Source organism: Rhagoletis pomonella, unplaced genomic scaffold (assembly GCF_013731165.1).
Source record: "Rhagoletis pomonella isolate Grant_MI unplaced genomic scaffold, Rhpom_1.0 Rhpom_scaffold_00011, whole genome shotgun sequence".
Taxonomy (NCBI): domain Eukaryota; kingdom Metazoa; phylum Arthropoda; class Insecta; order Diptera; family Tephritidae; genus Rhagoletis; species Rhagoletis pomonella.
In genome coordinates this window covers 3,596,250-3,616,553 of record NW_023458565.1, presented here as the reverse complement: position 1 = coordinate 3,616,553, position 20,304 = coordinate 3,596,250, and the positions used below count along the sequence as shown (strand labels likewise).

Sequence of the window (20,304 nt, the reverse complement as noted above, 5' to 3'; positions counted from 1 at the left end):
GTTTTACAGTAAAATCCCATATCTGAACAATCAGATGTATGGAAGATCTGAACAATCAGTTGTATGGGGGCTGCAGGTTATAGTGACCCGATCTTTGTTATTTTCGCTGTAGGTCTTCTGTTGATAATGAGTGAAAACAGCGCGAAATTTCATGGTCCTAGCTACATAAATGGATGAATTATAACGAAAAATCTCATATCTGAACAATCAGTTGTATGGGAGCTATAGGTTATAGTTACCCGATCTTTTTAATTTTCACTGTAAGTTTTCTGTTGATAATTATTGAAAACAGTGCGGAATTTCATGTTCCTAGCTATATAAATGGAGGAGTTATAACGCAAAATTTTATATCTGAACAATCAGTTGTATGGGAGCTATAGGGTATAGTGACCCGATCTTTGTAATTTTCATTGTAAGTATTCTGTTGATAATGGGTGCAAGTATTGCAAAATTTCATGTTCGTAGCTGCATAAATGGAGAAGTTATAATGAAAAATCTCATATCTGAACAATCAGTTGTATGGGAGCTATATGTTATAGTGGTCCGATTCTTCCGGTTCCGACAAATGATTAATACATTATAAAAATACACCCACAAACAGACAGACAGACAGACAGACGGACAGACGGACATGGCTAAATCGACTCAGCTCGCCGTTCTGATCATATAAATATACATTTTCATGGGTCTATCTCTTTTTGTTCTGGTACTTACAAACATCGGACCAAAGTTATAATACCATTTCATGCTCATGAAAGGTATAAAAATGAACAATTTCTTTTGGCTGAACATAAGGGCATCCTTTCCAAAATTTTTGTCATATAAACAAGATAGCAAATCGTATGAGTGATCACGTAAATCTGTATTTACTTATATTTAAGTACATATGCTCATTAAGCACCGCCACCGAAAAAGTAGTCGGATTTCAACGAGCCGGAAAGAACCACTTCGATGAGGAGTGTCAAGAAGCTGCAGAGAAAAAGGATGCCGCCTGCAGATGTGGGACTGCTATAAGTGAACCGAAGAGGGAAGCGAGACGTGTTTTCCACAATAAGAAGTAGGAGGCCGAAATACGGGATTGCGAAGAGCTTGAAATGCTGGCCGACAGGAAAAATGCCTGAAAATTTTATCAGAGTGTTAGGCGACTTACTGAAGGCTTCAAGACCAGAGCGAACTCCTGTAAAAACAACCATGGCGACCTAGACACTGATGTTCAGAACGTACTTAAATTATGGAAGGAACACTTTTCCACCCTATTGAAGCAGCACTGAAAGTAGTGGAGAAGACGGACCCCGTGCTCCCAGTCGATGATGATGGAGTCAATGTTCCACCGCCTGACTGTGACAAGGTACGAATAGCAATTACGCGGCTAAAAGAAAAAAGCTCCTAGAACTGACAGCTGAACTTTTCAAGTACGGCAAATGGCTTTTAAGGTGTATGTATCAACTCTTAAACGGTGTTCACATTGGGCCATATCAGTGTGGTTTTAGACCTGGAAAATCCACCATAGATCAGGTATTCACAATATGCCAAATCTTGGAAATGACCCACGAGAATAGCATCGACACACACCATCTATTTGTCGCCTTCACTCTTGCCAACAAGTGCCACTTTGGACTTAGTAGGCAATTCAGGAGTCAGGTTCTCTCTCGACGTACGAAAACCGCACTTCATAAGTCACTCATCATGCCCGTGCTGGTATATGGCGCGGAGGCATACATAGGTCATTTTGTCCGAATGTACAGAAACGCTTCAGCTTCAGTATTCAGAGTAGGGCTGTGCGATTATTCGATTACTCGAGCAAGTTGGTTAATCAGTTATTCGGTTAATCAATTACTCGAGTAATCAAGATTTTGATTACTCAAAACGATGATTAATCGAGTTACTTGAAATATGATTACTCAAAAAAATTAATTTTGCTCGTTAAAAGAGTTTGCTTTGGAAAATGCTTATTTTCTTTTTTATATTTTGTATATGAAAAAAATATGTATGTATGTATGTATTTCCTTTTTATTTTTGAAAACGGAAACGTTTTTTTTCAAAGTATCAAGGAACTTCAACTGCTTTATATGTATGTATGTAAAGTGTACTTTGAAATGTTCATTACTCATTTTATTCATAATGTTGATTAATCATAAAGCAAATTACTCAAATATTTTTGTTTTTGGTTAATCAAAATGTTGATTACTCGAGTAACTGAACATTTGAGTAATCATAATTTCCAATTAATCGAATAATTGAGTTATTTACTTTATGATTAATTAAAATTTTGAATAATCAATTAATCGCACAGCCCTAATTCAGAGGAATAGAAAGGCCTCCTCTTCGTTGGAAAGACAAGTTGGAGAAGGACTTGGCTTCACTTGGCATTTCCAATTGGCGTCAGTTGGCACAGAAGAGAAACGACTGGCGTGCTGTTTTGGACTCGGCCATAACCGCTTACACAGTTGCAGCGCCAATAAAGAAGAAGACATATATTAATGCATCTACTTTTCTCTTTCTTTCCATTTTTTTTTTTGTATTTTCGTTTGCACTCAATTTCATGCAGGAATTTTTGTATGTTGGCCAAAAAAACTATAAAAATATGACATATAAATATGTAAATGTATTTGTTTTGAGATTTTAGAATTCCTGCTGACTCGGTAAGAATACGCTGAATTCTATATTTGGAATTTTATAACTCTTCTCTAGAAATCAAAAATTCATTATCTGCCCACCGTTGTACACAGTTTCAAACTACCGCAATAAGCAGCATTCAATTACGCAACTCATTTGAATATAAATTTGCGTTAATTCAATAACATTTCATACATTACCAACACACGCTCACATACCAGTATCAATGATGAAGTACAAAACAGCAATTATAAGTATTGCATAAGAACGGTTTTATTTTGCTCTATAACGTACGATTTTGTGGAAATATTTTGCGGTTTTTGAATAATGCTATAAGAAATTAAATGCATGGAATGAATTTCCGAACGAAATTACCTACACTTTTTTGCCGGCAAGCTAACAGAGCAATTCTGGCAACTGTCTTTCAACTCACTTTCGTAAGACAATTCCTAATTCTGGCAACAATCTTGAGAGCTCTTTTCTATCTTTCGAAAGCATAATTCAAAGATCTGCTAAAAATGAGGCCTTTGGAGTTTGTGTTTGTATTTTATGTTCAACAATTTTTAGTGGACCGTTTTTTTTGATTTTTTTTTGTCTTTTAGCAGAAAATTTACTAAAAATTAAATGAAATTAAAAAAATATACAAATTTTTCTTTTTAAAACAATAACAACTAAAAACTAAAAATGAAAAAATTTATAGAAAAAGTTTATAAAAATTAATCGAAATTAAAACAAAAAAAATCTCTTTCAAATAATAGCATGAAAAAAATTTAAAGAAAAATTTAAATAACAAAGAAAAGATTAAAGTAAGAAAGTCTAAGTTCGGGCGGAGCCGAACATTAAATACCCGGCGCAAGTATTAAATATATGTTTATTCACCTTTTCGAAGGCTACCGCTACATGGTAAGCCGGGGTGTATCAATTTTGAGTAAATTAGCGTCCTTAAATTTCGAAATATTGCAGTATCAAGCATTTCTGAAATTTACCGTTATATGAAAAGCGGCCGTAATTTTAGTCCGATTTCAATAAAAATACCGAGTTTGGTACAAATTGGTGGAACGGTTACCGATATACATATGTATATGTGATCATAAGTGGGCAGAGCCACGCCCATTTTCCAAAATTTTACCATAAACGTATTTCTTGGTAAAGAATTGTTGCAAGCATCAATTTTGAATAAATTAGCTTTAATATTTACTGATTTATCGAAGATTTTGTATTTCTCTAAATTACCGTTATACGGGATGTGGGCGTGGTTATTACCAAGACCAAGATTATACCATAAAATGCCTCTGAGCTGTATGTAGACTTGAAGAAAAGAACTCAAAGTTTACGTGTATTTTATATGGGAAATCTTTGCACGCCTTGGGCGAGTACTTAATTTTAATATTAAGGGTTCAAATTTTGTTTTTTTTAGGTGGTCCACAAAATTTCGAGGTAGAAGTGAAAAAAAAACAATAATCGCAAAGGGCACGGGAATTTTTTCACAATATATGCAAAAAATTTGTTTCCCGCTAGTTTTTTATAAAAATATCGTTCATACCATGATAAAAACATAGTAAGGTAGAACCGTTCTCTCAATTGGTCGGCCATGATTTTTTTTCGAAGTTTGCCAGCATTTTAAAATCACATAAAATTGAGAGTAAAGAAAAGAAATTGTTCAAAGTTTTTGTTGTTTGAGATTGAAAATGACAATGTATGTGTGTGAGTTTGTGTGTAAAATTTTAAAATTAAATTGCTTGCAAACGTCGAAAATTCTAAAAGTGTCTCTCAGCGGATCTACCTTCCTATATTTTTCTCTCTTAAACAGAATGTAGTACCACAGCCACAAGCTATTTCGCTAGCTACATCAGAAATAATACACCATAACCACAGCTGCATATTGTGGGCAGTTTAGAGCATTTAGAATATTTTAACTTTTGACAGCTCTTGCTACATACCACACTTTATCATGGTCCATACTACAACAAAAAATAAAATATATAATTTTTAAACTCGGCAAAATTCAATCGATTTTCGTGCGGATTTTCAACCATTTTGGTATGCAGTTTTGTAGTCCATAAAATTTTAGTAAAAAAAAATTCAAGTTCGAAGGCTCTAGAAAATTGCGTTAATTTTTAAAGATTTTTTTTCTTTGTTTGTGAAGGTGTTTTGCGTTTTTTACATGCAAAATATTTTCGATTTTTTTTTTAATTTTTTTTTTTGCATGGAAGAAAATGTTCGAAAAAAAAATTCCTTAAGCCAACACGATTTTTAGCAACTCCAAACATGCATTTTGTTATACTGAAATTTAATACTCAAAAAAATCTGAATCGAAAGCGGAAAATTTACATGACAACCCATTGATTTTTCCTGAATTTTGCACAAAGTTTAGAAATTAATTTTTTTTGTTGCATAAACCAAATTTTAAAAAAAAGCAGCGGAAAAAAATAAAAATTAAAATTGTTGCATATACATATTGTGAAATATTCTCTGTACCAATATGTTTTGCCATGAGTGTATGTATGGTACACAAGTAAGTATTAAAGGATTTTCTTTTTGATTTTGAATTTTGATTTTTATGGTCCAAAATTGGTAAAATATATTGAAAGTATTGCCTATCGCCGGCGGCTGCTGTGGCTGAGTGGTACTCACCGTACTACCACTCCGTAGGACCAAGGTTCGATCCCGGCTCCGGGCAACATCTAAATAATGAAACTAGAAGTAGCAACGGAACTTCAGCTGGAGTTATTATAGACACATTTTGTGACTCAAAAAGCCCCTTGGTGATTTTCTTTATAGTCACAATGTTTTGAAAGTAAAATATTTTTTTTCTATTTTTGTTTGTATACGAATATTGTTTGCGATTTAAGCAAACCCATTAAAATCAAGGATTCATGCTTTATACAAGATCTATGCCGTATTCGTTTCTACCGAAATATGCAACCTTCCAAAATGTCAATGTTGCCTATTAGCAACAGGGGTCTTCAAGGGGTCAAAGAAAAATTGGAAGCAGTTTTAATGCCCATTAAATTTTTGTACAATAGAGTACAAGTTTGACGTGTGGCTCAAAACGCGCATCATTGATTTTTGATAGTTTTTCGAATTCGCCCAGACGAGTTCACCAAACCCACGTCGAATTGAACTCGTTCTCGTTTTTGTGACAAATTGGGTTAATGGGTTGGTATGTATGAATGCATGTATGTACACACATATGTTTGTATTTGTATAGCATAAATTTATTTTCCGACAACAAATACTTATAAGGATAATGCTAAATATGTTCTATTTTCTTTTAGTTGCTTAGCTTCAAATAATCTTATCGGCCTACTTGGCATGCTGTTAACGCTGTTGCTCAAAGTTTACGTGCCTGATGATAAGTTTAAGGCTTATGTGCGTTGGGATTGCACCCTAAAGGTGTTGTGTCGTTTTTTCGGACTTAGTTCCGGCTGTATTGCGGCGGTCATGGCCATTGAACGTTGGATGGCTTTGGCGAGACCTTTCATCTATCATAAGGTGAGTTAGTCTAAAATAAATTTAACACGTGCCCCATACATGCATGCGTACATAAATAGCCACAAGTATATTTTATACTACACACATACTTACGTACATATGTGCACACGAATAAGCATACATACATTTGTATAAATATACATATACAACATGTGTGAAAATATAAGCATTAATTATTTATATACTTTAGGATTTTTCTTGTTTCACATGCTTTAATCCCTGTGGGAAAAATCATATCTGTGGGAGAAAAATGGAAACTTTTCTCGTATACGTCTCAAACAAAATTAAATAAATTAATTACTCTTTTACTTCATAGCATTTGCGAACGGTAAGAAGATAGAAAATTAAACTAAGAACTGTAGTCAGTTAGTTTAAATTAGTGTAGGTATTTTTTTTTTTTAATTAAGCCCTTCAGAGTTTGGGACTTTTGCGCTCAATATGCGGCACATAGTATATATGTACATTAGACTGTCCCAAGAATATATGGAAAACAATTTGTTTGCAAATTTTGATCTATATTTGTGCTTTTTAGCCTAAATAGCACATATATGAAGTTTTATGGCCGTAGAATAACGATAACCCGTGCCGACTTTTAGTTAAAGTTTTAGTCAATATTTTGATTTAGTTGTCCTTACATTTATTAATAGCAATTAAATTAAACAAACATTCTTCAAAATGCATTCAAAATTAAAAATCTTAAAGGATAATATTTTCAACGGACATTTTTGACATGTTCCAAAAAGATAATTGAAAACAAAATTTATAATTAATCTTGGTTCGATTTTTTTTTTATTTGATACCCATATTTATATATTTTGTCTAAACTTTTGGAAATATATTATAATTTATGTTCCCTTGGAAAAAATCCTGACTACCTGGTAAAAAACTAAAAACGCAGATTTACTAAATAGTGTGCCCTAATACTGTATCGAATACAGTAATACCAACTTATATAGAAGTAAAATGAGGAAACAAAACACGCGAACTGCACAAAGATTATTCTGATAATTTTGACTGCAAGTCGGTACGGGTTGCCGTGATCCGAATTGAATAAAATTTTATTTTGATAGTTTTTAAGACAAAATCAATAAAATGAGGGGGTATGCTTTAAAAAAATGACTTTGGTTTTTTTTTGGACAGTCTAATGTACATATATAGCATAACTGTTTAATTCAAAGAAGGCTTTAGTTTTTGCATAAAGTTTTACTCAAAATTGGTACGCATTTCAGCAATCTCTTTGCAGTTAGTTACCTTATGATGTTTGAATTCGATACGCTAGATTTTTCTTTGACCGTTTTATTCACGATAATAGCAACTGATTGAAGGAATTCGTAGAAAATTGGTTGTTTTCGGGATCAAAAACTAATTAAAAAATTAAACATACTTTAGTTTTTACTTATTTAGTTATGACAAGACTGAAACCTCATCGAGTTTTAAAATTAAAAAGCTTTAAAGAATATAAATTATACTCTCAGTTAAATTTAATCAATTAACTAAACTGTTCGCTGATGTGTATATATAAAGGAATATTTGCCCTTTCTTTTGAGCTATTAAGTACTTACATATTTATTATTATTTATTATTTCTTTTTATAAAATTAACAAACGTGTGAATAAGACATTTGTAAACGTCTTGAATCAACGAAAAAAAACAAATTAAAGCTTTAAATGCGTTTTTATCATATATGTAATACTACGTGACAGCTACGGGTGGGACAGTTGTCAGAGGTAGGTTTACAGGGCTGATAAGCTTTATAAGTTTGTTGAGGTGGACGAAGGGGAGGGGGAACGCGCTGACTCACCCATTACCTATATACCCTTGTGGTCAGCTGATTAAGTTAATCCCGATCGGTCGAATTGGTTCTTGCGTAAACGCTCGTATTGCCAAACAGATCTGACACTTCTAATCAGACTTTTAAGAAAAATTCCAAGTATGCAGTTATATAGCACATTCAATTTTAGAAAATCGCGTTGATTTTTGCAATTTTTTTAGGGGAAGGTGTTGCTCATTTTCTCCATACAAAAAATAATTGCCGAGCATACTTTGTATGGAAGAACCTGCGTGAAAAAATGGTCAAAAATCAACGCGATTTTCTAACAACTTCAAACTTGCACTTTGTTATACTAAAATTTTAATGCGCTATATAACTGCATACTTGGAATTTTCCTTAAAAATCCGATTAGAAGTGTCAGATCTGTTTGGATACGAGCGTGTTCACAAGAACCGGTTTGTAACTATTTCTACTGGGAACGAAAAACGCATGCACGAAATCTCTTCACGTTTATTTTACGTATTTCATACAAAATAAATGTACTTTACCAAAACCCAGATAATTTCGACAATTAGTTTTTTTTATTCAAATTCAAATTCAAAAGCTATATATGGTCGTATACAAAGCAGTGATGAGAGTTAAGTGACATTTTGACCAGTTTTTGTTTTTTCTTTTTTATTTAGGCTGCGTTTCTCTATACATTCCGGATAATCCCATTTCACAGCCGGAATAAACAGAATGCGTTTGGAATATACGTTGAAAACGCACCATGGATGACCAGCCCGCTATGAAGTGAAACCACCGAGTTTCTAATAGAGAATCACTCCGCTATAGAGTAGCGTTCTTTATTTATATAAGATTTTAAACCTCACTGCCTACATAACTAATCTACTGTACATAACACTTCCATGGTGCTATGCACATATAACTTAAACCTAATTAAACACCAACACGCATCCAGACACTCACCAAGGTCGCGTCACATATTAAGATTTAAAATACAACGCATATTTCGTACTTTTGGCTGTGCACATAAACGTAAGCCACAAATCATGCACTCAAGCACCTCTTACCCAAGTGATAAGTGTCCTTGAGTAGCATGGTTTGCTTTTCCTTACCTAAACATTTAATTTCTTTCTTTACATCAAGGCGGACAATATGCCTGTGATGCATGCAACATATGCGCACACTTGAATACACCAGAATATATGTATATACTGCGATTGTACCTACAAAGATGCAACACATGGACACAAGCGTATGCACATACATACATGCTGTTCATAACCCTGCAAGAAAGATACTGGTCAAATGATTAGTAAAATTACCTGGAGCCATGACTGAAACTTTCCGTATTTTTCCCATCACATTCTTGAGGGCATCGGTAGATTTTGTGACCGTTTCTTTCTTTATGTTCCCGTACGTGTGACTTTACATCTCGCTCTCCCTCATGTCTTGTGCGCTTAGCTAAATGTATAGCTGCACTGCTTACACCCGTCACAGCTACTCTGGTTTTTACTAGTCAAATGACCAAATGTTTTCTTAAGGAATTTGCTGGTTTTATGGCCGCCATTTTACGGGCATAATGACCGTCGTTTTACAGGCATAATGACCGTCATTTTACGGGCACAATACGGGCACTTAAGTAGATATGAACATACGTTGACATATCGTCAGAAACGTTCTAAAGAATAAACAAACAAAAAAGTGTATTGCGAACGTTCAGAATGAATAAAGAAACGCAGCCTTAATGTTTATAGTTTTTTTTTTTTTAATAAAAGTCTAGCACATTACATAACCAGCATGACATAAATCCACGTTTCAAACCTCGTAGAAAATTTATAAAAATTAAACAAACTTTAACAATTACATCTAAAACTGGTAAACTTTTTATTTAAAATTTTTAGAAAAATTCAAGGTATGCAGTTTTATAGCCCATTAAATTTAAGTTAGTAGAAGTGAAAATTTCAAGCCGCTAGGAGATTAGTTTTTTAATAACATTTTTGGCTGACGGTGCTAGGCACTTTCTTCCATATAAAATGCACTATCCTAAGAAAAAACGTGCGTGAATTGAACCCCTACTTGGCTTGTTATATTTTTTAATAAATAATCTTCAACAAACTAAACTAAAATCTCCTTTTCAAATAAAAATTCGTGCGCGTGTCCCATCCGCGACAAACGTTGTCCCACCCGTGACAGAGGAATTTCGGATTTTTTATAATAAAGGAATAATTTTTGTGTAAGTTTTTGCTTTGTTAGTATTCGTGGTTCTTTTTTTTATTTAAAGATATCAAGTTCACACAGAAAAGTGAAATAAATTTGCAGTTACCGTAAAATATATCTGCTCCAAAGAGCAGGTTCTTTTTTTGTCCCACCCGTGACAGAAAAAATAACACAGATTTTTTCCCATATACAAGTAAGTTGGAATTTTTCCCGTATTTGGTAATAACTCATATAATAGTGAATTAGGTCTAGATTTATCAAAATGTAGAATTGTTGAGTACTTTATAATCAAATTTAAAAAAGTATATTTTTACTGTACAAATGTCCCACCAGTGATGGTAGAGTACCCCATATATATACATATATATATATATATATATTTGGATAACAAATTGTATTATTTTATATACATAACTTGCATATTTACCTCATCTAAAGTTCATTTCATTTAAAGTACATATTAATTAGCTAATATTTTTCATAATCAATGCTTATGTATGTATGTCCTACAACTAACCTCGAATGTAATTTTTTCCACACAAAACCCACCACCTACCTACACAGCACATCACTTACGAGCTTGTACGAAAGACCATAAATTCGTTGGTGCTCATCGCAGTCATTATAACGTTTTTGCCGTTTATTGGTTTTGGCGCCTACATCGATGAGAGTGATCCAGAAAATCCGAAATGTTTGCGTTATCGTGATGCAGAAGGTTTCTTAAATAAAACTTACTCGGTGTTGTTTATGCTTTTCGGTGAGTTTTTAAAGATTTATTACTTTTAGCTATGCTTATTTGTTTTATATCTAACAAAAACGGCCTGAAGCTCAATAAACATTTTTGAATATAATCGTTTAAAGGCCGTTAATAACAACAACAAATAACCTAAGGGCGAGCACACCTAAAAGTTGAACATTCTAAAAATAGAAATATTAACAAAAACCAACAAAAAAACCACAACCACATGTTCAATTGTAAATAGCAGTGTTAACACATGAAAAAAGTGGAAAAAGAAACACAGTTTACGTGGCAAACTTAGCTCAGAGGGTAGACCACTTGGCTTTGTAATACAAGGTAGAGATGGGCGCAGGATATTGGGACTCACGGCGCTGATTACAAAATGGCCGGGATGGGCGGCATCGGGCAGGTCTTTAAAAATTTTACGGGCGGGCTGGGATTAAAAACCCTTTCCCAACACTCCCGATAAAACCCGTAACCTCCGCAAATTCAGAAAATCTTCCTTGAAAACTTCTTTATGAAATAATCAGTCTCATTGCGTAAGTCGTAAATTAGGCTGAATTGTACGACTCGACAACATTAGCATTGTCTACTGTCGTGCTGAAATAAGTAAACGACGAAAATTGTCGAAAACTATGCAGTGCTGCCAAGTTCTTCCGTTTTAATACACTAGTCGAGTGGAAATTTTAGGCAATGACGCTAAATTTTCGATACGATTCGACTCTCGAAAAACGACTTGCATTCGGCACGACTCTCGCAATGAGGCTGAATAACTTTTCCGATTTCAGGACCCACGCGACCGGCGGTACAATTCTGAAAAATGACGGGATAGGCGGGCTCGGGACTTAAAAATTGAATTTCGGAATGCGAGGGATCGGAGTTGAAATTTGTGTCCCGTGCCCATCTCTAATCCGAGTGACATATCCCAGTGACGCCGGTTGAAGAAGCATGATGAGGAGATGTGGTGATCTCCGAAATAGCAGCTATAACTTCTACCTTTGTGCAAATTGTTGTTGTTTTCAATAAAAATTGTTGAATCTAACAGTAACTTAAATACTTTTACATGCATACTTACTTGTATTACATTTACCATTACATACATACATTTATGTAAGAATACAAAGACAAATTAATTATCAGGCCGTTAGCTCCAGCAGCTATTCGTACCTCGCCATAGTCAGGCGGTGGGACATCGACTCCATCGTCGTCTTTATACTTCTCAACTCACCCTTCGCTCTTGTTTTTGTTTTTACAACATTTTTTTTATTATTTTTTGTTTTTGCAGGCACACTTTTGTGCGTCGTAATTGTTGCTTGTAATTTATTTGTGACGCGCGTACTTTGCTTCATCGGACGCACCCGCACGACCAAACGGCACATGCACTACGATCTGGTGAATCGGGAGAAGGGCAGCATCCATCGCATCGAAGGCGAACCAAACAGCGGCTCGTCATTGTATCATCACCACAGCAATAGTGTCACAATGTCAGCAGACGCATCCCCTGATGAGATTAAATTCGCCAAGTTAATGGCTTTCCTCAGTATTTCGTTCGTGATCTGTTGGATGCCGCAAATGGTGAGTGAGTGGCGTGTCCAATTTAATAAACAACCTTTGACCTCAATAAACGAATTTAATTTGAATTTATTTCTCTCTATTTCTAACTGTAGATTGCCATCCCCATGGCGATTTTACCGAATCGTGTACCCAAGGCGCATCCATTCTTCATTTTGGCCGATGTTTTAATGGCACTGCATTTCACCTCCGACCCATATATTTATGTACTTAGTCGCACCAAACACTCCTACATATTGGGCTGCATCAAGCGCTGTCGCTGCGAGCTGCGACGCACGCAAAGCGACCAAAGTCGGCTACGCACCACCGTGGAACAAAATACAACGGACTGTGCGCTGAACTGAGGGTCGGTGCGAAGCGCCCAGTCGACGGGGCGTATACGCATTACGTATTTGTAGAGAAACGAATTTAACCAGTACTATACTTACATACATACAAAATAGTTTATTATCACTTTTGTGAAATACTTTTTTTTATTATAGTCCTCCAATATGGACGAAACGAAAAGCATTCCGAAGGATCAAAATTCAAAAATATCAATAGATATGATAAATATGTATGTATGTATGAAAGTGTTCAGTGTATTTTGGAAAAAAAGAAAACTAAGTCAACTGATTTGCATTTTAACACTAAACCTGCCGAGAGTATGCTGAATACATATAAGGGGTATTCTCTGAGTCTTGCAAAGCCCTTGCACGGATTGCACGGTTTGCAAAGCTGTCCCATACGAAAACCGGTTTTTACCGTGCAATCCGTGCAATCTGTGCACCATGCAAGGGCTTTGCAAGACTCAGAGAATACCCCTATAGTATTTCTTCTAGTAGATTAGAAGAAAATGCACACATACATACATACATAAATATAGTGTATGTATATTTTGAGGAAATGTCGAATATTTAGTTCGTTAGCGTTACGGTAAGGTATGTACTTATGTTTGATTTAAGCACATTTCCACTGATGGTTGGTGGAAGGTTTAGTGTTTAAAGACAAATTAAAGTATTGTATTAAAGTTGTACTTAATGATATTTTTGTAATTTGCATATGCATGTATGGATATAATTCATAAGTTGTATATAAGAAAAATTGTTACACATTTGCGAAAATCCATTCAACTCTACTTAAATAACAAACATTTACATATGTACATTACATTAGACTGGTTTGCTTACTTTGAGCAGATTTTAGGGTGACGCAAATTTTTGTCCTTGACGAGCCCAAAAAACAGCCAAATTGAAATTTCCTACTATTTTTTGTTTTTTTGTATGCCTCGAGTTATTGTTGAAAAGATATTTTTGAGTACCAAATATCCTTCTAAGATAATGCCGACGTACTTAATTCTAATATCTATTTTCTATTTGCAGTCATGGGCCAAGCTTAAAAAAGTAAATACAATGCAAAAAAACATTTTTTTTTTTAATTGATTTTGTGGCAAGTAATTTAAATATATGTATATGTATATAAAAAAGATTCCGACGAATTGATAGCCTCCGCCTTTTTTTTAAGTCCACTAAAAAGGACCTAGGAAGCGAACTAAATTATACTTAGGACAAGTAAACATTAAATATGCGTGTCATATCTGAAATAGTTCCAGCTGCGAGGAACTGAAAGTTCAGCTTCTATTCTTAATTTTAACCGACTTCAAAAAAGGATGTTATATATTTTTTTATGTTATGGTATATGTTACCACATATCCTACCTAAAATTTTTGTATGAGAAATGGAGTCGGTTTTGTTTTTTGCTTAAAAACTACTTGAGAATCGGTTTTTATTGTAGAGCTGAAGGAAAAGACTCTGATATGTACTTAAAATACATAAATAATATGCAATATAAAATGGAAATGGAAGAGAGTGTAGACATTAATGACTCGCGAATCTGTTAATCAGATTCAGCATTGAGCCAAAAGTGTACGCTTCTCTGGACAAGATCCTATTTCGATGGCAAACGTCCTGCTTGCCTTACTAAGCACAGCTTTTGTTATATAAAATGTATATAGGTAGAATTGGAAAATTGCATAACATATCATGCACTTAATTTGGTATGCAGATATTGTAAATGTTTTCATTTTATCATCATGAAATGGAAGAAAAAGGAACTTCATTAGAAATAAAATAAATGTATCTGTTAATTTTCCACAAAATTTATAAAAAAAAATTTAGTACGTGGAGGCAAAACAGTTTTGTAGGAGGTGAGCGTCATAGTAAGAAACTCTTCTTCATTTTCTTCTAAATTGAAAAATTTTGGCGTAAACGAGCAGTGAACACCGAATTTCATAAAAAAAATATATATTTGTTTTAAATTTGTGCCCATTTTTCTAGAATTGGTGGACGATAATATAAACCTTTATGCTTTTATGTTTAAAAACAGCACATACTCTGAATTTCATCAAATTCTGATAATATTTACCATTTCGGCCGACAAGAGCTGTGAGCGTGCCATTTTCCATTTTGCACAATTCTTCATTCCTAAGTGCAAAATAGCGCATATGCGAAATTTCATCAAATTTGTAGCACGATTACTACTTTTGGTCGCCCCACTGTGGGCCCTGGCATGCTAGCAAATCAGGTTGGTAAGTATGTAAGTACTCAAGCAAATTTGGAATCAACTTTTAATAGTTAATTTTAGGGGCCGAAAATAACCATTAAATACTAAGATTTTTTGCTTTAAATCATTGCAAAATCGTAATTTTTTATTTTAATTTTTTCGATCAAGAATAATGGTTAAATTTAGATTTTTTTTTTGTATTTGCCTGGCACAAACTATCAACAACAAGAAGCATTACTGGCTTCCCAGCTATGTCATGTGAGTGACAACAATATCTATTAACAATGTCAACACTAGGAAGAAATTTCACTTTAGCTCTTAGGACTTTAGGACTAAGATTTGTAAGACCCCAAACTTCGCTCAAAGTAGTAAGTAATAAACATAGTCTAATGTACATTTAAATACTGATATATGTACATATATTTATATATTTATATTGGGGGTATTCACAACGGTGTCGTAAATGTCGTAAACAGCGTTACCGTTCTGGTAATTTTTTACGTAACTGGTAATTTTTTTCTTTTTAGAATGAATTCGGCAATTTCGCTTTTTTTCAATTTTGTACTTGTTTCTGAGTTTGGTAATTTTTTTTTTTAGTTTTGGTAAACACTGGTCGTAAACTTTAAACGGCTAAAAATATATTTAGGAGATTCGCTAGATACCATTAAAGTTATATTATGAATTTTCACACTGTTAAAAAACGGGTGATTGTCTTTTAAACTTTTTTAAACATTTATTTGACCTTTTAAAGTATACGACATACGACAATACGACACCGTTGTGAATACCCCAATTGTATGTGCTTGGGTAGCCCCACACGACATTTGTTAGCTTGTAAGATGTAAATGCATTCTAAATAAATGACCATTTTTAAACGCAAATGAATTTCTGGTAAATAACGCAAACTGAGATTACGCATTTCTGAATATTTAATGTTATTATTTTTTAAAATTATTATTATATCTTTGAGTGCAGAAAATATATAAATATGTAAATAAACTCACTATTTCGTGTTGATCTCTACATCGAAAATGAAAATATACAACGTTTTTTAAAATAAGTTTGCACCATTTAAAAAAACGGTTCGTATTAATTTCTTTACAGAATTTCTTTTCTGTTGGATTCTATACCCTGCAAACCATTTTTTCAGAGTATTCTGAATTGTAGAGAAATTTTAAAGAATTCGTAAAGATCTCCTCCGATTTTTTGCCGAATTTTCTAAAATGAAATAAACTGTGCACACTTCGATTGTTTTACGAAATTGCGGAAGAAAATCGTAAAGATGCCATTATTTTCTTTCCGATTTTTTGCCGAATTTTCTAAGATGAAATGTACTGTGCACACTTCGATTCTTTTAGGAAATTTCGAAATTTTCGACAATCGACATTGAAAATATAAAAAAATTCTGACGCACCAAAAAAAATATATATATCTTATTGTGATTTTGTGCTATAAACGCGTTTATTTATAAGAACCGAAATTAAAAAAAAAAATAAGAATAAGCCAAAAAGGTAAGTTTAATTTTTTTTTGAAGTCGGTTAAAAATTAAGTTTACGTGTCTCGGCCTGTTTTTGGGTAATTTTAGCGTCCCTACAGCGTAATATGTATGTAGCTTAATAAGATTACTTTGTTCACAGATTCCTGTGTGTCTGCAGTTGGGAATGCTAAACTGGACAACGCTGAAGCTATCATTAAAAGATTTTTCAACTCTGCAAAGGACCGCGTTAAGAAGCGACAGCATGCAGTTAACCCGCAGACCTAAACGTTTCACGCAATTGTCGAGGACATGAGTCCAAACTTAGTAGTGTTATAAATTTATTAAATTTAACTTTTTTCTAATTTTTACATTCAAATCAAATATCAACCTTAAACATGTTGTATTTACCTTCTTTATACCATGAAATAGTTAGCTTTTACTAAAATTTTGAATACTTACCTTTTGAACGCTTAAAATGTATATTTATCACGTTATTGTACATCTACTTACCTTAAACCTTGAAAACTATTGTGAATTCTTTTGTAGCTAACATTAAGCTGCCTCATAGGCAGACGAGCATTTTGTAATTATTTGGTCGCTACCCTCGCAAACAGCCGGGTAGTAATTGAAATCCCCCTCTCATACATTTCATATAGTATATAAACCGAATAAACTTTAGCGATTAATTTCCAAAAATTTCCGTGTTTAATTTCTTTCAGAAGGTTGGCAAAATGTTCTTTAAGAAATCTATTCTAACTTTTCTTCAGAATGCTGAAAAAATATTCTTAGAGAGATCTTTTAGAATTTTCCTTTAGAAATTGAACAATATATATTTAAAGAAATCCTTTCGGATTTTCATTCAGAAATTTAACAAAATATTCCTAAAGAAATCTTTTAGAATTTTAGTTAAAAAATCCTACAGATATTTCTTTACGAGTTCGTGTCAACCCCTTCATACGATTTTCTTTGAAAACTCGTAAAGAAACCATTACATAATTCGAAACACATTTCCGAGTTTCTTTAAAATTTCGTTAAGATTTCCGGAACTTTGGTTTGCAGGGTAGATACATACATACATACATATCGCACGTTTAATAATAGGCAGAATTATTTCAAAATTTAAATTTTGTGGGAAAACGCAATTAAATTTTAAATAATTTTATCAATTCATACAGTTGGTATACCAAAAGACAGATATACACCCCTATTGCGAGTGTCGACTAGTACTAGATAAACGACCGTTAGTCGATTATCGATTATCCGTGGTATTCTTAAAGTCGTTTTCTCGTGCAATAAGTGCGTGTTAATAGTTTATAGTCGCTTGTCCTCCTACAAACAAACACTTGTAGAAAAATAAGCGATAAAAAAACTATTCAGTCGCTTATTGAACGAGAAATCGACATTCGCAATACCATGGAAATGCTATAATCGAATGAGAATCGATTTTTTTTATTTAGTATTTTTTTTTTTAGTATTTTTTTTTTTTTAGTATTTTTTTTATTCGTTTTATTTTTGTAATAATCTTTAGTTTTTAATGTTAAAAAAAAAAATATTTTTTTTTTAAATGGATTTGTATGATATTAAGGCAGTTTGGTTTATTTCCTAACGAAATTCTTATTGAACAAATTTCCGCGCTTCATATTCGCGTTTTTTTTAGTAAAATGTAAAGCAATTAACTCTTTCTCCATATTTTTATTTTTGAGACCTGCTCTTAACCAGCTGACAAATTAGTGACTTTTTTTTAGATTAGAGACGTGAGACAGCGTACTGAATTACCAAATAGTCTTATAATCCAAGTTCACCACCAAAAGTCACTATTAGTGACAGGAGACCGCTTACTGAATGCCAGGGTTAGTCATGTTAGGCTGAACATATTTTCCTCATCAAGCTTATTAATTTTATTATGAAATCTCCAAAAACGTAAATTTTGAATTACATCGCTATATTATTAAACGTGCGATTTGTGCTATATATGCAGGTATATGTACATATGTCTATAGTAAAGTAGCACATTTCATGAAGATTCTTCAGCATTTCTTATGGATCGCGGTAGTATTCATGCCTATTACGGTATCCGACGGATGCCATCCGCACGGATCTAATCCGGTTCGTACTGTCATAACAAGTGAGTGTGAAGAATTAGATTCGTGCCAGTACCATCTTTCGGACCAGAATTGGCATGTATCCTACGAATGTCATTCGCGTGAATCTAATCCTTCACACTCGCTTGTTATGACAGTGCGATTCTGATAAGATCCGTGCGGATGGCATCCGTCGGAAACTGTAATCGGCATGATTGTTATTAGGTTTGTTCGTCGAAAATCCAGCACGAATTATCCAACGCTCAAAATATCAGAGATTAAGAAAAAATTCTCTCAAATTCTCTTTCATGTTGAGAAACTTGCAAATTTCTGCACGAACGCAAATTTGTAGGAATTTACAAGTTTCCCTGCCAGCTGGTACCCACGGTATCATATCAAAACATTTTTATAGAATTTTTAAAATCCTTTCAAATCGTACTAGCTGCCGGGTTTCTTAAATCGACTCGTTTGCAATTGCGTTGCCATTCCCATTGTTTGAAGACCTTGAAGGATGCTGTGCTTATACAATCATCGCAAAAATAAACATTTTTTGTGTCGACTTTGTGGCCTTTTTCTTTCCCTTAATCACCCAAATTACGAACTGTGCGCCGGCAGTCCTTAGGGCAAAGAGGCGCTGTTGGCAACAAATAAGGCAATTTCTGAATTATGCTGCACCTACATATTTGGTCACCGGTGACTGGTTGGAGTCAGTATACGAAGCTCCAAACTTGCCAGAATGTCGCACAGCGACGGAAGCCCTTCTGATGTCACCTGAACACCGCCTGCATTATAAGACATCTATGCTCCTAGCTATGGAGCTCAGCAAGCAATTTCTGGGGCTATTCGAAAACACGGACGCGATCCTCACACCTACAACCATTGGAACCGACAAGCCAAACAGTCGGTTGTTGTTGCTGTTGTAACTGCATACAAATTCCCCAGAGTTTTTGGGGAGTATTGCTGGAGTGACAGTCCTTGGCCAGATATAAATCTGGGGGGCTACTCTGTAATGCGATACGACAGAGAAATGCGATGCGATAGGCATACACTCCTGTGTATTACTTACGATGTGTTTGCGCGAATGCGAATCATTTGTTTTCGCATCGCATTACAGAGTAACCCCCCTGGGTTGTTCCGATTATGTAGACCGACTGTCCTGGAAACGACACCACCAACAGATTTTCAGAACATGCCCGATAGCTTTGAATTTTGGTCAAGGGTTGAATCTGAGAAAACTAGCGGAATATGTAAAAAAAATGTATTTCTGGAAAGTATCAAATAGGGCGGCCTTTTGTTTTGATGGCGACGATATGTATGTACTTAAATCTCATCTATGAAAGTGAATCTATTGCCAATATTTTTTAGGGCGGTATTATCACTTGCGAAACGAATGATTTTGGTGAAGCGAACGGTTTGGTGATGCGATTTAAAGGGCAGAGAAGGCATTGAATGTGTTCGCGATGCAAAGAACTTTCACAAGCTGGTAAAAAAGAATACTCTTAATGCATATTTAAGTTGCGTCCGCCAATCCATTCGCTTCGCCAAATTCATTCGCTTCGCAAGTGATAATACCGCCCTTAAATTATCTATTGTTCACTTGGATACACACAATTCCTAAGTAGGTACGCATGTATATACATATTTCACTGCCGATTTCGGTTTTGTGCCGGACTCAATATCTATTCATATACCAATCAAATAAAGTAAAAACTATCGACTTTTATATTTCGTACATCTAAAGGTTTTTTTTATTTACCTCTTAAAATATGCTTTTACATTGTATAATGCA

At 34.2% G+C, this 20,304-nt stretch overlaps 2 protein-coding genes across 4 annotated transcripts in view; one reads left to right on the top strand and one right to left on the bottom strand.

The window, feature by feature from the left end:
• Window positions 1-13,153, top strand: part of LOC118747295 (prostaglandin D2 receptor-like) — a 36,330-nt gene extending 23,177 nt beyond the window's left edge. For all 3 annotated transcript variants that reach the window (XM_036481301.1, XM_036481299.1, XM_036481300.1), the window contains exons 3-6: window positions 5,895-6,111; window positions 10,670-10,862; window positions 12,130-12,419; window positions 12,512-13,153. In XM_036481301.1, the coding sequence (XP_036337194.1) occupies window positions 5,895-6,111; window positions 10,670-10,862; window positions 12,130-12,419; window positions 12,512-12,760 (949 nt within the window). In that variant the 3' untranslated portion in view covers window positions 12,761-13,153. The remainder of the gene's footprint in view (window positions 1-5,894; window positions 6,112-10,669; window positions 10,863-12,129; window positions 12,420-12,511) is intronic.
• LOC118747292 (integral membrane protein GPR155-like) overlaps window positions 1-20,304 on the bottom strand; it is a 346,226-nt gene that overhangs the window by 131,296 nt on the left and 194,626 nt on the right. The gene's annotated exons all lie outside the window — the stretch shown is intronic.